We start from the raw sequence: 13,483 nt of genomic DNA, 5'->3' as shown, positions 1-13,483 counted from the left end.
GGAATATGATTAGAGTTAGAGATGTATGTTCTAAATCCATATACTGTAGCTCCAGACATGCATGTATTTTATGACACATTCAAGATCATCAACGAGAATGTAGGTAACATTCTTTTTTGAAAACATAAATAAAAAGTACCTGTTTGTTTGAGGGCAAGAAGAAGAATGGTTAATGTGTTTTTTGCAGGTTATAATATAAAACCTTACTTTTTTAACACTGTTCATATGGCATGTAATAGGCAGGGGCAACATGTTGAAGGCGTCGACGCCATCTGTCTACTAACTAAAGCATTCTTCTTCCTTTTCTTGGACACAAGCATTTTTCTTCTCTGAAAACATTTCTTATAACCTAAGGTATTCCAAAAAAAAACTTTAAGGTATTCGAATTCGTCCGCAAAACGAACTTTTAAGTTTATATCCATGGCCAGACTGTTAGGAATAGTTAATTCTGCATTAGTAGTGGTTGTTGGTCAGAACATTTTTTTTTTGTTTAAATCAGAACATTTATTCTTCAGTTGGATTTTAGTATAATTAAAGAATATATGAAAATCAATTGTGAGTTGACTTTTTTAAAAGATAGACCTATCGTGAAGATAACTTGGGTAATGGTGGTGAACATCAAATGGTGTAGATTTATGTGAGGTTCCAACCTCCTGAAAGTCAATACAAATTTGTAAGTAAAGAACATAAAAATCGAATTGTTAATTCAGTTCATGAAAAAAGACTCTTGCGCCTCAACTTTCATTAAATCAATTTTTTTTTTGTTTGAAGACAATCCAAGATTCAGAATTTGTTAAAGATTTTTTGGTTAATCGTTTTACATGAAATTTATTAAACAAACTCGAATAAATTGTACTATAAGTTCTATAATAGACTAAACATCACGTTTTTATAAGTTTATAACCTTTAATATAGGATTATTCGTTTATAAAACGACAATAAAAAATCTAAAACAGACAATCAGATAAACGGCTCTCTGTAACAAAACTACTTCTTCCTCTCTGGCTTTCGTCCCGCTTTGTCAAGAAATGAGTTGGTGGTGGGCTGGTGCCATCGGAGCTGCCAAGGTAAATATTCATTCCATTGATCCTACTCCGATCTTTCATCTTCTTCTTCTTCTTCATACTCAACTCATTTATAATTTTTGCAGAAAAAAATCGACGACAACTATGAGCCAACGCAAAGCTACCAAAGCGTCGCACTCATCATCGGCGTCACGGGGATCATCGGAAACAGCCTCGCCGAGATTCTCCCTCTCTCCGACACACCAGGCGGTCCATGGAAAGTCTACGGCGTCTCTCCAAGTCCTCGTCCCACCTGGAAACCCGATCATCCCGTTAGTTACATCCAGTGCGACGTCTCCAACGCCGATGAAGCTCGAGCAAAGCTTTCTCCCTTAACAGACGTCACAGACGTCTTCTACGTCGTCGCGACGTGCACAAGCGAGGCTAACGGCTCCACGCTGCGCAACGTCCTCCGCACGGTTGTACCGAGCGCGAAGAATCTCCGACATGTCTGTCTCCAGACAGGGACCAAGCACTACGTCATCGAGGAGTCTCTCGATCCTCCTTTCACGGAGGATATGCCGAGGCTGAAGAACAAGAACTGCTTCTATTACACTCTGGAGGATGTTCTGTTCGAGGAAGTCAAGAAGAAAGAGAGCAGTAACGTGACTTGGTCTGTGCATAGACCGAACACCATCTTCGGTTTCTCTCCTCACAGTTTGATCAACGTTGTGGGGACTCTCTGCGTCTACGCAGCCATCTGCAAGCAGGAAGGGTCTCCTCTGCTTTTCCCCGGGAGCAAGGAGGCGTGGGAAGGATACTCCGCGGCCTCGGACGCTGACTTGGTCGCCGAGCAGCAGATCTGGGCCGCGGTTGATCCGTACGCCAAGAACGAGGCGTTTAACTGCAGCAACGGCGATGTATTCAAGTGGAAACATATGTGGAAGGTTCTCGCGGAGAAGTTTGGGATCGAGGAGTATGGGTTTGAGGAAGGGAAGAACGTTGGGTTGGTGAGGATGATGAAAGGGAAGGAGAGAGTGTGGGATGAGATTGTGAAGAAGAATCGGTTGAAGGAGAAGAAGCTTGAGGATGTTGGTGTGTGGTGGTTTGCTGATGATGTGCTTGGTGTTGGAGGGATGATTGATAGCATGAATAAGAGTAAAGAACATGGGTTCCTTGGTTTCAGGAACTCTAAGAACTCTTTTGTCTCTTGGATTGATAAGTACAGGGCTTTCAAGATCGTGCCTTGATTCATCTTCCAGACAGTTCCACAACATGTTTGGATGTTTCTCTTTGTTTCTTCTTCTTCTTCGGTTTATGTTATGTTTCATTGGTTCTTTGTTGTCTGTAAAAGGATAAAATAAAAAGGGTATTTGTCTCTATTTTGGGTCTGGCTGTGAGAAAGTTTCACTTGGAGTTATCTCAAATCTATATCTCTTGTAATTGAAAGTAAGAAAACTTGCTTACCTATGGTTTGACTACAGTCAGCTTAAGCCTCTAGCTTGCTGTTAAGTATAATCAAACCAAAGACAAACTGTTAGGAGCAATATAAGTTTCATTGCTTAGCATATCATGTTCACACCATAAATCAACCAATATACATATTTTAAAGTACTTTTGTTTGCTGCAACTCCTCCGAGAACACTAAACCATTGGGTGAGGGTGGATAACGAGTTATGTTGAACACTACTAAGTTGCATCATCAAATGGTCTTATTTACAGCATTTTTTTATTATCTTTGGGAAACATAGATTTTTATGCACAAGAATAGATTTGCCTTTGTATTCCCAAAGAGCCTTCTTCAAGTCTTGCCTGCTTAAACAATAGATTCACCTTTCAGGTGAAACTATTTCTTATACTGAGTTAGCTTAAAGCTAGAAAAAGGAATAGCTAATGGATGGATTTAAGAAACGCTGACCCAAAGATATCATTTACTAATCAGTTTTTACCATTTTTGATGGATTCAACACCAGTTGTCTCTACGGTGGCCGGATCTTCTAATGATCCTGAATTAGGAGGTAAGACAACAGAGGTTTCTGTTTCTGGCAACTTCCCTAACTGTAGAAAGAAAAAGAAAAGATAAATAAGTCACAGTTTCTAAGACACTTAAAAACCATTAAAGATATATCCAGATGAATTTTAAACCCTCAAAATCTAACAACTCACATTATTCAACAAATCAGGAATCTCCTTTGAAACAAGTGCAAGATACTTCTCCATTGCCTCCTCTTGACTCATGTTTCCAAGTTTTTGCCACGCATTCCTATCCCAAGTTAAGCACTTATTTTGTCACTTGCACATATATATATAGCAGCTGTTGAACAATGCTATAAAAGCAACCAAGCTACATAATTTATGATTTAAAGATTTCTCCCTCCTAGTTTTCTAGTCTATGGATATGGACTTCTCCTATATCAGGAAATATGAACTACAACTATGAAAATGTAATACCTAACCGAGCTATAAAATGACCACCTAACCAACTTCAGTCTTACACACACATAGTTATCTGCCTTCAAGACGCTCACATAGGAAGAACATGAGAAAGATACCATTTAGCACGAGCAGAGACCATGATGGCCATAGGCTGTGTCTCTCGGCATGACCCTTCAGTGGCGATCTTGTGCAGTCCGTACAACTCCATCTTAGCCTCGTCACCAATCTCTTCTGCTTTCCCGGATTCTTCCAAAAGATTTGAAGTGGTGGCAAAGGCTTTCTCAAGTTCGCTCCTCTCTATTCCCTCCCAATCATCATCATCATCATCCTTTTCTTCTTCAATGCTCAACTCCTCTTTCTCTCCTATAGTATCCAACTCCATCTCATGCTCACTCTCCTCCACTGTATTACTTTCTTCAACTCTAACCTCCTCACATTCTGAGACTACAACTTCTGAACTTCCCACCTCTTGCCCTCGAATCATAATCTCCTCTGCTCTCAAGTTTTCCAGCGAGACAGAAGCAGTGGACTCAGCTCCCACCGTCCGAACAATAAGCTCTTCCACCGAGTCTCTCTGCTTGTCTTCTCCACAAACCATCATCTCCTCGTCTATCACATTTTCCGGCGAGACACCCGCCAATGACTCATCGGATGTAACCACCAGGTCTTCCTCTTTACCCGTTTCCTCGAATTCATCAACAACTCCATCAGCTTCCCTTCCGAACCCATCCACTAGTTCCGCATTCTCTTCAACAACAACTAGGAGTCTCCTCTCGTTCTGGACCACCGGAGCATCCATTTTCAAACCAGAACAAAGCTCCTCCTCCTCCTCCACCGCAACAACACCGTTCTCTGTTTCCTCCGCCTGATCAGAACTCCGATCGCTGTTCCCGGCCATAGACACAGTTACGAGCTTTGCCACAACGAAAGAAAACAGAAGCGCAACAACCGCCGTGAGAAGCATCTCCAGGAAAAACTCCATGATCCGATCAATGACGCAAAGAGTAAAAGAAAAAGAGAGTAAAGCAGAGATACTTTTAGTATCTGTGAAGGAAGAAAGGAATAAACGAAAGAGAAAGAGAAGAAGAAAGCATATTCTCGTGGTTAGACTAGACTCTTTCGGCTTTTTATTGCGACATAGCGGGTCCGACAGTAACAGGACTTCTCAACACCTAACTGCTGTCGATGCTGACTTGGCTATTACACTCGTTAACGCTTATCACCTTCGCCCAAGTGGCTCCCTTTTGCATCGCGCCGCTTTTTCACTTTTTTTTGCTCCCACTGGATCTTTTTCTTTGGACTCTAAATACACTTATTGGGCCTAACTAAGCCCATTATGCACCATAGACAGTGAACCCCACTGTTTTTAGAGCTTACTCTTACTTTTACTCTTACTCTTGCTCTGGTTTTTGTTCTTGTTCTGTTTATTTTTCTAGAGGGAGAATATGTGAGAGTTAGATTTCACCCTGCACCAATCCGATATAGAATCTGCTAAATTGAACTTCCACGAGTCAAAAATATAGAAATCACAGAAGCGTTATAACCCAAACAGAAAAATAGTTATTAATGTGAAAGATAGAATCTGATAAAATTAAACGTTCCACGAGTCAAAAATATAGAAATCACGGAAGCGTTATAATTTTAAAAAGAAAATAACAAAGAAATTAAAGATAGAATCTCAAAACTACACAATCCACGAGTCAAAGAAAACAAAAGTTGTAGAAGCGTTATGGATTTGAACGGTAAATAATTATGGAAGTAGAAAAAGACTCGGAAACAATCTAGAAACTAAAATAAATAGATTCTTTATATTTTTTATAAAGTTAATTCATTTTTCTAAATGTTTTAAGTAATTTCAGTGAATGAAACCCCTAATTTTCTATTTTTATTTTCATTTCTAATTTGGTATTTTAAATATCTTAGTCCAAATTAGATGAGCAATATTAATTCACAATCTATTATTGGCTGATGAAATAATTAGAAAAGCATCTATTTCACTATCAATATTTGAATAACCGGTCTGACCGAATATCACCACAATAATATAATATCCGAGTAAAAAAAACATGTCAAGAAAAAAGTTTGTAAATCGGTTTATTATATACTGTATATCTCATTTTAAAAATTTGCATCGAATATCTAGATTTTTCGAATAATTTACTGAAAGAATATATTTTATTTTGAGCTCCACTGGTTCCAATTCCATTATCAAAATCATTGACGTTGAGAGTGTCAAAACTAGTCTTGACAAAACGAAGACACGTGTAGCCCTATCATAGGTAGTCTACTTGACTGATGCACTGTCTTCAATCCCTTTAAAGAGAGAGAGAACCACATTTGAGTTGAGTTGACTCACCCTTTCATTTCTTTTCTCTTCTTTATACTCTCGGTGCTCTTCATCACCATCATCTTCTTTAAACAACTCCAAAGAGAGAAGAAAAGAATAATAGTTTTGACTTTTCGAAGCGTTGAGTGGTGTGAGGTATGACGGTGGAGCTAATCATGAGCAGCAGCAGCTACGGTGCCGGTAGAGTCAAACGAGAAGAAGACGGTGGCTTCTCTGCGGGGAAGGAAGACACAGCCCTGAAAGAAGCTGCGTCCGAAGGGATACACGGAGTCCAAGAGTTTCTTAAACTGATCGGTCAAAGTCAACAGACGGAGGAGAAACAAACCGAGATAACGGCGGTGACTGACGTCGCCGTCAACAGTTTCAAGAAGGTGATTTCTCTGCTCGGTAGATCTACAACCGGACACGCTAGGTTCAGACGAGGTCCCGTGACGACTCCTAAGACAGAAGACGGTGGTGGAGCTGTGAAGACGGAGGAGGAGAAGCCAAGAACAACAACAACAACAACGACCACCGTCGTGTTGAACAGAGAGAAAACAGAGAAGTACGGTGGATCTGCGTTTAGAGTTTACTGTCCGACTCCGATCCATCGACGTCCTCCTCTGTCGCACAACCACACTCAGACAAAGAACGGTTCGTCTTCTTCGGCTCCGTTGCTCCCTAACGGAAGACCACACCAAGAACCACCTTCTTCAACCATACACTTCGCGCCGTCCCCACCTGTCTCCGCGACGAACTCGTTCATGTCTTCTCATAGATGTGAAACAGAGAGTAACCAGATGTCGTCAGGGTTCGAGTTCACTAACCCATCGTCTCAGTTCTCGGGTTCGAGGGGCAAGCCTCCTTTGTCATCAGCTTCGTTGAAGAGAAAATGTAGTTCAACAACCCCCTCAGGGCGTTGCCATTGTACCAAGAAAAGGTTACGTAGATTCTAAATTGGTCTTTTACATATTTAGATCTAAATCTAGAGAGGGTTTGAACATTAACTTTATTTATTAATGGTAAAAAAAAATTAATATTTGTTTCATTAAATAAACAGGAAATCTAGAGTGAAAAGAGTGATTAGAGTTCCTGCGGTAAGCAGCAAGATGGCTGATATTCCTTCAGATGAGTTTTCATGGAGAAAATATGGTCAAAAACCCATCAAAGGCTCTCCTCACCCTCGGTTTGTTTTTTTTTGTTTGTTTACTAATTAATCTTTTTGTTCATTTTGTGGATTTATAGTTTTAGCAGTATTTAAAACTGTTGTCTAGACGGGTACATAGGCGTTAAACTCAACAAAATAGAACTAGTACACTCTTCAAAAACGTGATTGGTTACCTTCCAGATCTCATAAAATTTACTATACTATAACAATAAGAAATTTTAATGATTAACATATTATAATATATAAACAAAATTTTATATTTATAAAGTATGACATGTAGTATATTAAACTATATATATAATATATTGTTGTAATTTATAAATACCGTTTAAGTAGCCATCTAAATTTCTGATTACATGTTTTAAGCTGTAAATGTTGAGTTTTGGACTTTTTATAGTCACCAAAGTAATAAAAGAAAAAAGAAGTAATAAAAATAAAAGAAACAATACTTGGGCAACTTGTGTATTGTCAAATATTACCTGATAGAAAAAACTAATATTATTTGTATTTTTTCTATATTGGTTGTACCAAACGTGTCGTCTAGTACTAGTGGGTTCACGCTCTTTTTGACTTGTTGTTTTTTTCTACAGTATTTTTAAAAACGTATAGAAATACAAAATCGAGTTGACTCAAATTGTTATGTTAAACTAAACTCGATCTGGACTCGGTTTTTTATTCAGGGGCTATTACAAGTGCAGCAGCATGAGAGGTTGTCCGGCGCGTAAGCATGTGGAGCGTGCACCGGACGACGCGATGATGCTTATCGTGACGTATGAAGGAGACCACAACCATGCTATGGTGCTCGAGACGCATCATGACAAAACTCTTTAATCTCGGTCGTTGCCGGCGTGAAATCTGAACCGTTCGATCTAAGTTTGAAGTGAACCCAACTGTTGTTGTGTCTGTCTGTGCACAATCTAGATTAGATTAGTCAACGACAGAGTGGGCCCTGCACTGTACTTTCTTATATTCTTGCTTTTTGCTTTATTTTGCTTTTTAAATATGGGGAAAATAGAGGGCAAAGATAGAGACGAGAGAAGAACGTTGTGGATCTTGACTCTTGATGGAACTTGAATCATGTGAATGTCCTTTTCCGTTTATTAACTATTTTTAGGATAATATCATATATATAATTTTCAAATTTGATTTTCTTTTACTTTGTTTATCTACGGATAGTACAACTAACGTTTGTAGATTTAAAAATAACTCTTTATTTAAGGGGTTAGTCAAAAGATTGGTTCAAGTGAGTTTCAAACCGATAAGACACATTCTTGTGATGAGAGCTCTAAAAGTAGCATATAGCACAGCGATGTAGTGGAAATGTTATAGCGAATTAAGGGATTAACATAGAGAGTGATGTGGCGGATCCTATTGGACTTGGGAGTTTTCACATTCAGTGACTTCAGTGACTTCATTGACTTGGACGTTAAAAGCCTCGGGAGTCGTGGGTTGTATCTCCAACCTGCGAGATTGGCTCGTGGAGTCGCCTTTGCTCCTTGTATCTTGCAACCATACTTCCAGTGTCGACTGTACTACATCGTCGAATATCCCTTTCTTGAATTTGCTACCCATCTTTTAATAAATAAAAAAAGATTTGTTAGTTGGTTTATGTATATATAGCTGCTATGCATGTGGTTATTATGACTTACCTGTGTAACAAGAGCGTATAGTGGTAACGTGCTGTAACTGCAAAGCACTTGGACTAACACTCTGTACAAACAAAGAGTCAATTACAACATCAAACCAAAAAGATAAAGCCGGCCTTGAAGGTTTTTTAATTGGTTTAGAGACTTAAAGAGTAGGTATTACTAGTATTATTTTTACCCCATGACGAGCCGTGGAATAAGGAAGCCTAGTCTCTCCATGATACACGAACGTATTCCGTATGTGAACTAGTGATAATTCAATGGAGAAATCAGAAAAAAGATTGCGATTGTTTTAAACAAAGGTACCAAAAGAAACGCGAAGTACCAAAATCCAGAAGAAGAAAGCGATCTCAAATGAATTCTGAAAGAGAATGAAGTGGATGATTTGGAGAACAATCTCTGGCTTATGGAACCAAAAGAGTTCATCAGAAGGTGTGATGACTGCTTCTTCTGAGCGGTTTCGCTTCTCGCAAACATCCACAGCTAAGGTACTTATTATATTCTCCAGTTTGGCACCCACCATTAGTAAGAGCTGCAATTTTTGTGTTTCAAAACACTTGTGAGCATTAAAAAGATAAATAGCGCAATTAAACTAGTTCATTACAAATAAAATGAACTTACGATCAAAGGCAAAAAAGACAACCAGAAGTAAGTATTCCATCCTCCTACATTCAGCAGCAGAAAGACGACGACAAATAGCCAAAGATACCAGCTTCAAATTATCAGCATAAAAATTTTGTTAGACAAAACCGATGAAGCCATTAGGTAGCTAATTGATTCTTTTTTTACCTTATGCTCACAACTTTCTTGAAGTCTATCTCCAGTGTTCTTAGCATGTACTTGTGAAAATTAAATGATGGGTTTGTGGGGCAATGGGTCTGCAAAGGGTTTTATTGTTGCATTAATGACTTGGTAAAACTGAAACTCATGTTGAGAAAAGAGATAGCAAAGTGATACCATACCATGATGAACCCTTGTCGTAGAGCTATATATTCTGATTTGGTGACAGAACCATAAAACTGTTTGAAGAATGATCTCTGCACGAACAGAACACGTTGGCTAACCACATCAGAAATCAAATAAAAAAATCTTTAATTGGTAATACTTTTGTTTTGGCATTAGTATCCATAACTCACCAGCCAGCTAATGACAACAGATCTTCTCCAGAATCCACCAGCATGCATGGCGAAGAACTCGTGATTTGCGTTGAATAACTCGTGAAGGGCATGAGCGTGAGGATGAGCATGGTCACGTTTTAATGCGTCTGCAACATTTAAACATCTATTTACTTGGTGTTTAAGACAGCAAATAAATCACATCAATTATTCCCTTGTGTAACAATACTAATGTGGAATGTCACCTTTTTGAGAAGGATGTTTCTTGAACCTATCCTCCCAATGCTTCCATTGTTGTATCTACATGTATTTTCAAGTCAAATAAAATAATCAGAGCACCAAAAAAAAAAAGCTTCTAGATAGAAAGTTCCAAGGCTGTTTTGGCTACCCTGGCTCCTCCAAGAACCATGGTTGAGGCACAGAAGATGACGTGAAAAACCGCTAGCACGAAGATGAAGATATGGAGTTGATGCAATGCTTCAACGGATACTAAAGGAACCTGCCCCTGAAAAACCATAGAAGCAAGAGAAGGTTAACAGAAATGGATCCAGTGAGATAGGAGTATATATATAGGAAAATGAGAGGGTGAAAAAATTGCCTTGGCAGCACAATGGTCTGGACTTGCTCCTGTGGAAAGTAGATGTCTAAGCGTATGAGATGATTCCGGAGCATGATGCTTCTCCAATGGCTTTTTACAAGGGAACATGCTGCTAACAAGAGCTCGTGGGACACATATATGCCTAATGGCGGCCTGAGACACCGTTAACATTAAAGAGATAAACCCCAGGAGCATCAGCTCTGCACGAAGACATCAAATTTGGTCAGATCAAGTTTGAAAACGCAGAGGAAAACTAAAGGAAGAAGCTAACCTTCTTTAAGTTTCTGCAAGGCCTCAAACAAGGCATCTTGTCGCCTACGCTTCAGACACTGGAACAGAGACAATGAAGAGTTGTTAGAAGAAGAGAGCTTATAGACTATAGTCGACAGTATATTACAGGAGACAATGATATACCTTTCCAAGATGATGAAGACCACGTTCAGCGAGAAGAGATAAGAGAACGATGATGAAACAGATAAAGGCTACGACCCATGTGGGTGTATATTCAAGCGACCTCTCTTCTGCCATTTTCTGCACTCTTTAAGTTGGAGACAAACTCTTATTGTTTATTATTTAAAACAGAGAATAAAGGAAACGGAAGAAGAAGTTGAGGGCAAAGAATAGAGAGAAGGAACATTGTGTAGGTTACCTTTACCAGTAAAAAAGCACAAAAGCTTTCTTCTATTTCACGCAATCACTTACAAATTCGGAAACAAAGAAACCAAACCTTTCTTCTATTTCTCAGACAACTACTTTATGCAATAAGCCAAAATTTTTTTTTTTAATCATTTGAAAACTACATTATTCACTTGTGTCTTAATCAGGCAAAACTAAATAAGTTTTATTACACTCAAAAAGGTTTTTTAGTTTTCTTTTCATGGTGTCCAAGGAGCTGGAGGAGGCGGCGTGGAAGGTGTTAAAGGTGGTACAGCAGAGAACATAGTGTTCTTGTCAATAGCTCCAAGCGTTTTCTCTCCTGATAAAGCCACCAGAGCTGCGACCAGACCAGCATTGCCTGCTAGAGTCGGCTCTGTGTAGTTGTAGTTACTACGAAGGTCATGGAACCCATCATGCTTGTCAGGTCCAGCAACCATTGCTCCTACGATGGTGTTTGGGTTATTCTTTTTAGTGTCTCTCCATTTCCATCCTCCTTTGCAGCTTTCTTTCTTCACACTTTTCGGTATCGAAGCTCCTCTGTGGTGTACATGTTTCGGGTACCGGTGTCCAAAACCTACAACATAACTCATCTTCCGAGGGTTTTTACCGAGTATGTAATCAATCTGCCAAGCAAAAAAAAAAAGAAAAACACAAGAGTTTGATCAGATAATGTCATTTAGTTTCTTCATGTATGCTTTGGAGAAAGCATATTATATATACCTGAGATCTTGCAAAGTCACGTAGGACATCAGTAGAATAGAAGTGAGGACCACAGTACCATCCAGGAGTATCAGAAGAATCTAGATAGTCGCTGTATAAAGCAGCTAAAAAAGCTGCATTAGCAGCGTATTGAAGAGGCTGTGGATCTCCATGATTCAACATGATCAAACCTCCTGTATAAATGATAGCAACGTTATTATATAGCTCTTCACAACAAGTCCAACAAAAAAGTGTAGACAAAACTCTCAACTAACCCTTGGTTCTTTTGAACTTTTTGAAGTAGGGTAAGTATGAGCACATAACTACTCCTGTCTGATTATGAAATGTGCTCAAGATGTCTTCATATGGATATCCAGGGCTTATAAACAGCCTTAACCGTGTCAACAGCAGCTAACAAAACCCACATTGGTCCAGAAAGCAAGCAGATTAGGATTTTTCTTTTAGTAGTAAGATAAAACAACATTTACTAGAGAGCTAACCTGAGCTCCGGGAAGCTTGTTGTCCCAGCTAGGGACACCATAATAAGGGCCACCCCAGAAGGCACCAGCACGCCTCGCCATATCATGATTGGTAACATGATCTAGATAGGTTATGTTTCCCGTAGCATAGTACAACCAAGCCCCACCCCATAGAAGCTCATCCCAAAACAGGCTGGACTTATAAAACTCGTTACCTGGTCTATTGTAACTATCTTTAACAGCGGTTGCATACTTATAAAGCGTTTTAGCACCGTGAACAAGTTTCTTAGAGTAGTCTCTATTGTCTTTGAATACAATGGATGCAGAGGCCAGAGCAGCTGCCATCTCTGCAGCAAGATCCGAGCACCTAGAGTAACATGTATGCACAGGCCTTTTATAATCGATGTCCTCAGGACGCATCCAGCAGTAATGGTCATTATGGACCACACTTCCTCTACGGGTATCCCCAGATCCAACCTGTGTTAAAAAAAATATAAAAAACGTTTCGTAAATTGTTTTAGCATATCACAGTGATTTTATCTTTTTACCTGTGACACCATCACTGTGATTTTATCAGCACTACTGTTGAAGGTGTTGAGAAAGTAATCAGTTCCCCATTTGATGAGCTCTTTAACATGGTCAAGCTCCCCTGCAGCTTCGTATTTAGCACTGTATTCAATCACACTCCAGCTCAGCATGGTCATTGCATATGACATTGGGAAGTTGAACTTGATTGCATCTCCAGCATCGTAATAGCCTCCTATGAGGTCTAGGTGGAGGTAATCTTCTCTCGCCTTCCCATCTCGCATACAAGAATCACCTCTCCATGACACGTGATTGTTCTTAGGAAGTTTCCCAGCTGCGAAGAACACGAGATGACATATCACTTCGAGGGTTTTATGTAAGAAGAGAATGTTAAACAAGGGTTCGAGATTACATTTCTGAGCGTTGAAGAACAAGAGTGTCTTGTTGAGAGCGAGAGTGTAGTTGTCTCGTTGAGGTTTCACATGTTTGTGGTGCGGCACGTGTCTAACGATCATGGTTATGGATCCGGCGAGAAAGGTGGTAACAAGAAGGGTTCCAAGAGTCCACAGAAAGATCTTGCGGCTGACTAGTATACATCCGAGATCAACGTACTTCTTCTTCTTCCTCATGGGAGGTCCGAGTAGCCAGCTCTGCTGCGTTGCGTCTAGTGGTCGAGGATGAGTCGAACGGTCGAGTTCTTGTAGGTTACGGCTGCGATCGTCGTCGGTGATGGAGTCTGCCGCATTGATCTCTAAGGGACCACCCCATGGGTCTCGTCCGTACATTGTGTGATGGGGTCTTGTCTCCGTGCACGATCAGATCTAAATGAA

At 39.7% G+C, this 13,483-nt stretch overlaps 5 protein-coding genes across 11 annotated transcripts; 2 read left to right on the top strand and 3 right to left on the bottom strand.

Annotated features, from left to right (window-relative positions):
• Window positions 1-618: 618 nt before the first annotated feature.
• On the bottom strand, window positions 619-4,585 carry LOC108848795 (acyl-CoA-binding domain-containing protein 3-like). 6 transcript variants are annotated; one of them, XM_057009961.1, is made up of 5 exons: window positions 3,557-4,584; window positions 3,171-3,267; window positions 2,954-3,062; window positions 2,472-2,509; window positions 828-1,059 (listed from the first exon to the last, which is right to left on the bottom strand). In XM_057009961.1, the coding sequence occupies exons 1-4, from the start codon at window positions 4,420-4,422 to the stop codon at window positions 2,502-2,504; spliced, it is 1,080 nt and encodes a 359-aa protein (XP_056865941.1). In that variant the 5' UTR covers window positions 4,423-4,584; the 3' UTR covers window positions 828-1,059; window positions 2,472-2,501. The 6 variants fall into 6 exon arrangements, with proteins under 6 accessions (XP_056865937.1, XP_056865941.1, XP_056865936.1 ...); XM_057009960.1 differs by lacking the exon at window positions 828-1,059 and adding an exon at window positions 2,211-2,349; XM_057009957.1 differs by lacking the exons at window positions 828-1,059; window positions 2,472-2,509 and adding an exon at window positions 619-653.
• LOC108848791 (3-oxo-Delta(4,5)-steroid 5-beta-reductase-like) lies at window positions 941-2,254 on the top strand. The gene is made up of 2 exons (XM_018622225.2): window positions 941-1,067; window positions 1,151-2,254. Exons 1-2 carry the CDS (start codon window positions 1,029-1,031, stop codon window positions 2,252-2,254), a joined length of 1,143 nt encoding a protein of 380 aa, XP_018477727.1. The 5' UTR covers window positions 941-1,028.
• Window positions 4,586-5,799: 1,214 nt separating the features above from the next.
• Window positions 5,800-8,085, top strand: LOC108855881 (probable WRKY transcription factor 7). Its single transcript, XM_057009553.1, has 3 exons — window positions 5,800-6,706; window positions 6,827-6,952; window positions 7,615-8,085. The coding sequence occupies exons 1-3, from the start codon at window positions 5,925-5,927 to the stop codon at window positions 7,763-7,765; spliced, it is 1,059 nt and encodes a 352-aa protein (XP_056865533.1). The 5' UTR covers window positions 5,800-5,924; the 3' UTR covers window positions 7,766-8,085.
• A 50-nt stretch (window positions 8,086-8,135) lies between these two features.
• LOC108855879 (MLO-like protein 13) lies at window positions 8,136-10,863 on the bottom strand. 2 transcript variants are annotated; one of them, XM_057009552.1, is made up of 13 exons: window positions 10,708-10,862; window positions 10,565-10,622; window positions 10,294-10,493; window positions 10,084-10,200; window positions 9,941-9,995; window positions 9,717-9,844; window positions 9,543-9,617; window positions 9,370-9,458; window positions 9,202-9,292; window positions 8,906-9,112; window positions 8,759-8,826; window positions 8,584-8,644; window positions 8,136-8,506 (listed from the first exon to the last, which is right to left on the bottom strand). In XM_057009552.1, the coding sequence occupies exons 1-13, from the start codon at window positions 10,819-10,821 to the stop codon at window positions 8,303-8,305; spliced, it is 1,467 nt and encodes a 488-aa protein (XP_056865532.1). In that variant the 5' UTR covers window positions 10,822-10,862; the 3' UTR covers window positions 8,136-8,302. The 2 variants fall into 2 exon arrangements, 1 of the variants encoding a protein (XP_056865532.1); XR_008945347.1 differs by having other exon boundaries at window positions 8,432-8,506; window positions 8,744-8,826; window positions 10,708-10,863.
• A 201-nt stretch (window positions 10,864-11,064) lies between these two features.
• LOC108850030 (endoglucanase 21-like) lies at window positions 11,065-13,483 on the bottom strand. The gene is made up of 6 exons (XM_057006920.1): window positions 13,066-13,483; window positions 12,677-12,987; window positions 12,150-12,605; window positions 11,925-12,060; window positions 11,671-11,843; window positions 11,065-11,573 (listed from the first exon to the last, which is right to left on the bottom strand). Exons 1-6 carry the CDS (start codon window positions 13,436-13,438, stop codon window positions 11,169-11,171), a joined length of 1,854 nt encoding a protein of 617 aa, XP_056862900.1. The 5' UTR covers window positions 13,439-13,483; the 3' UTR covers window positions 11,065-11,168.

This window comes from Raphanus sativus, chromosome 4, assembly GCF_000801105.2.
Source record: "Raphanus sativus cultivar WK10039 chromosome 4, ASM80110v3, whole genome shotgun sequence".
Lineage (NCBI taxonomy): Eukaryota > Viridiplantae > Streptophyta > Magnoliopsida > Brassicales > Brassicaceae > Raphanus > Raphanus sativus.
Note: the sequence above shows the minus strand (reverse complement) of the source record. Positions and strands in the feature narration are given on the sequence as shown.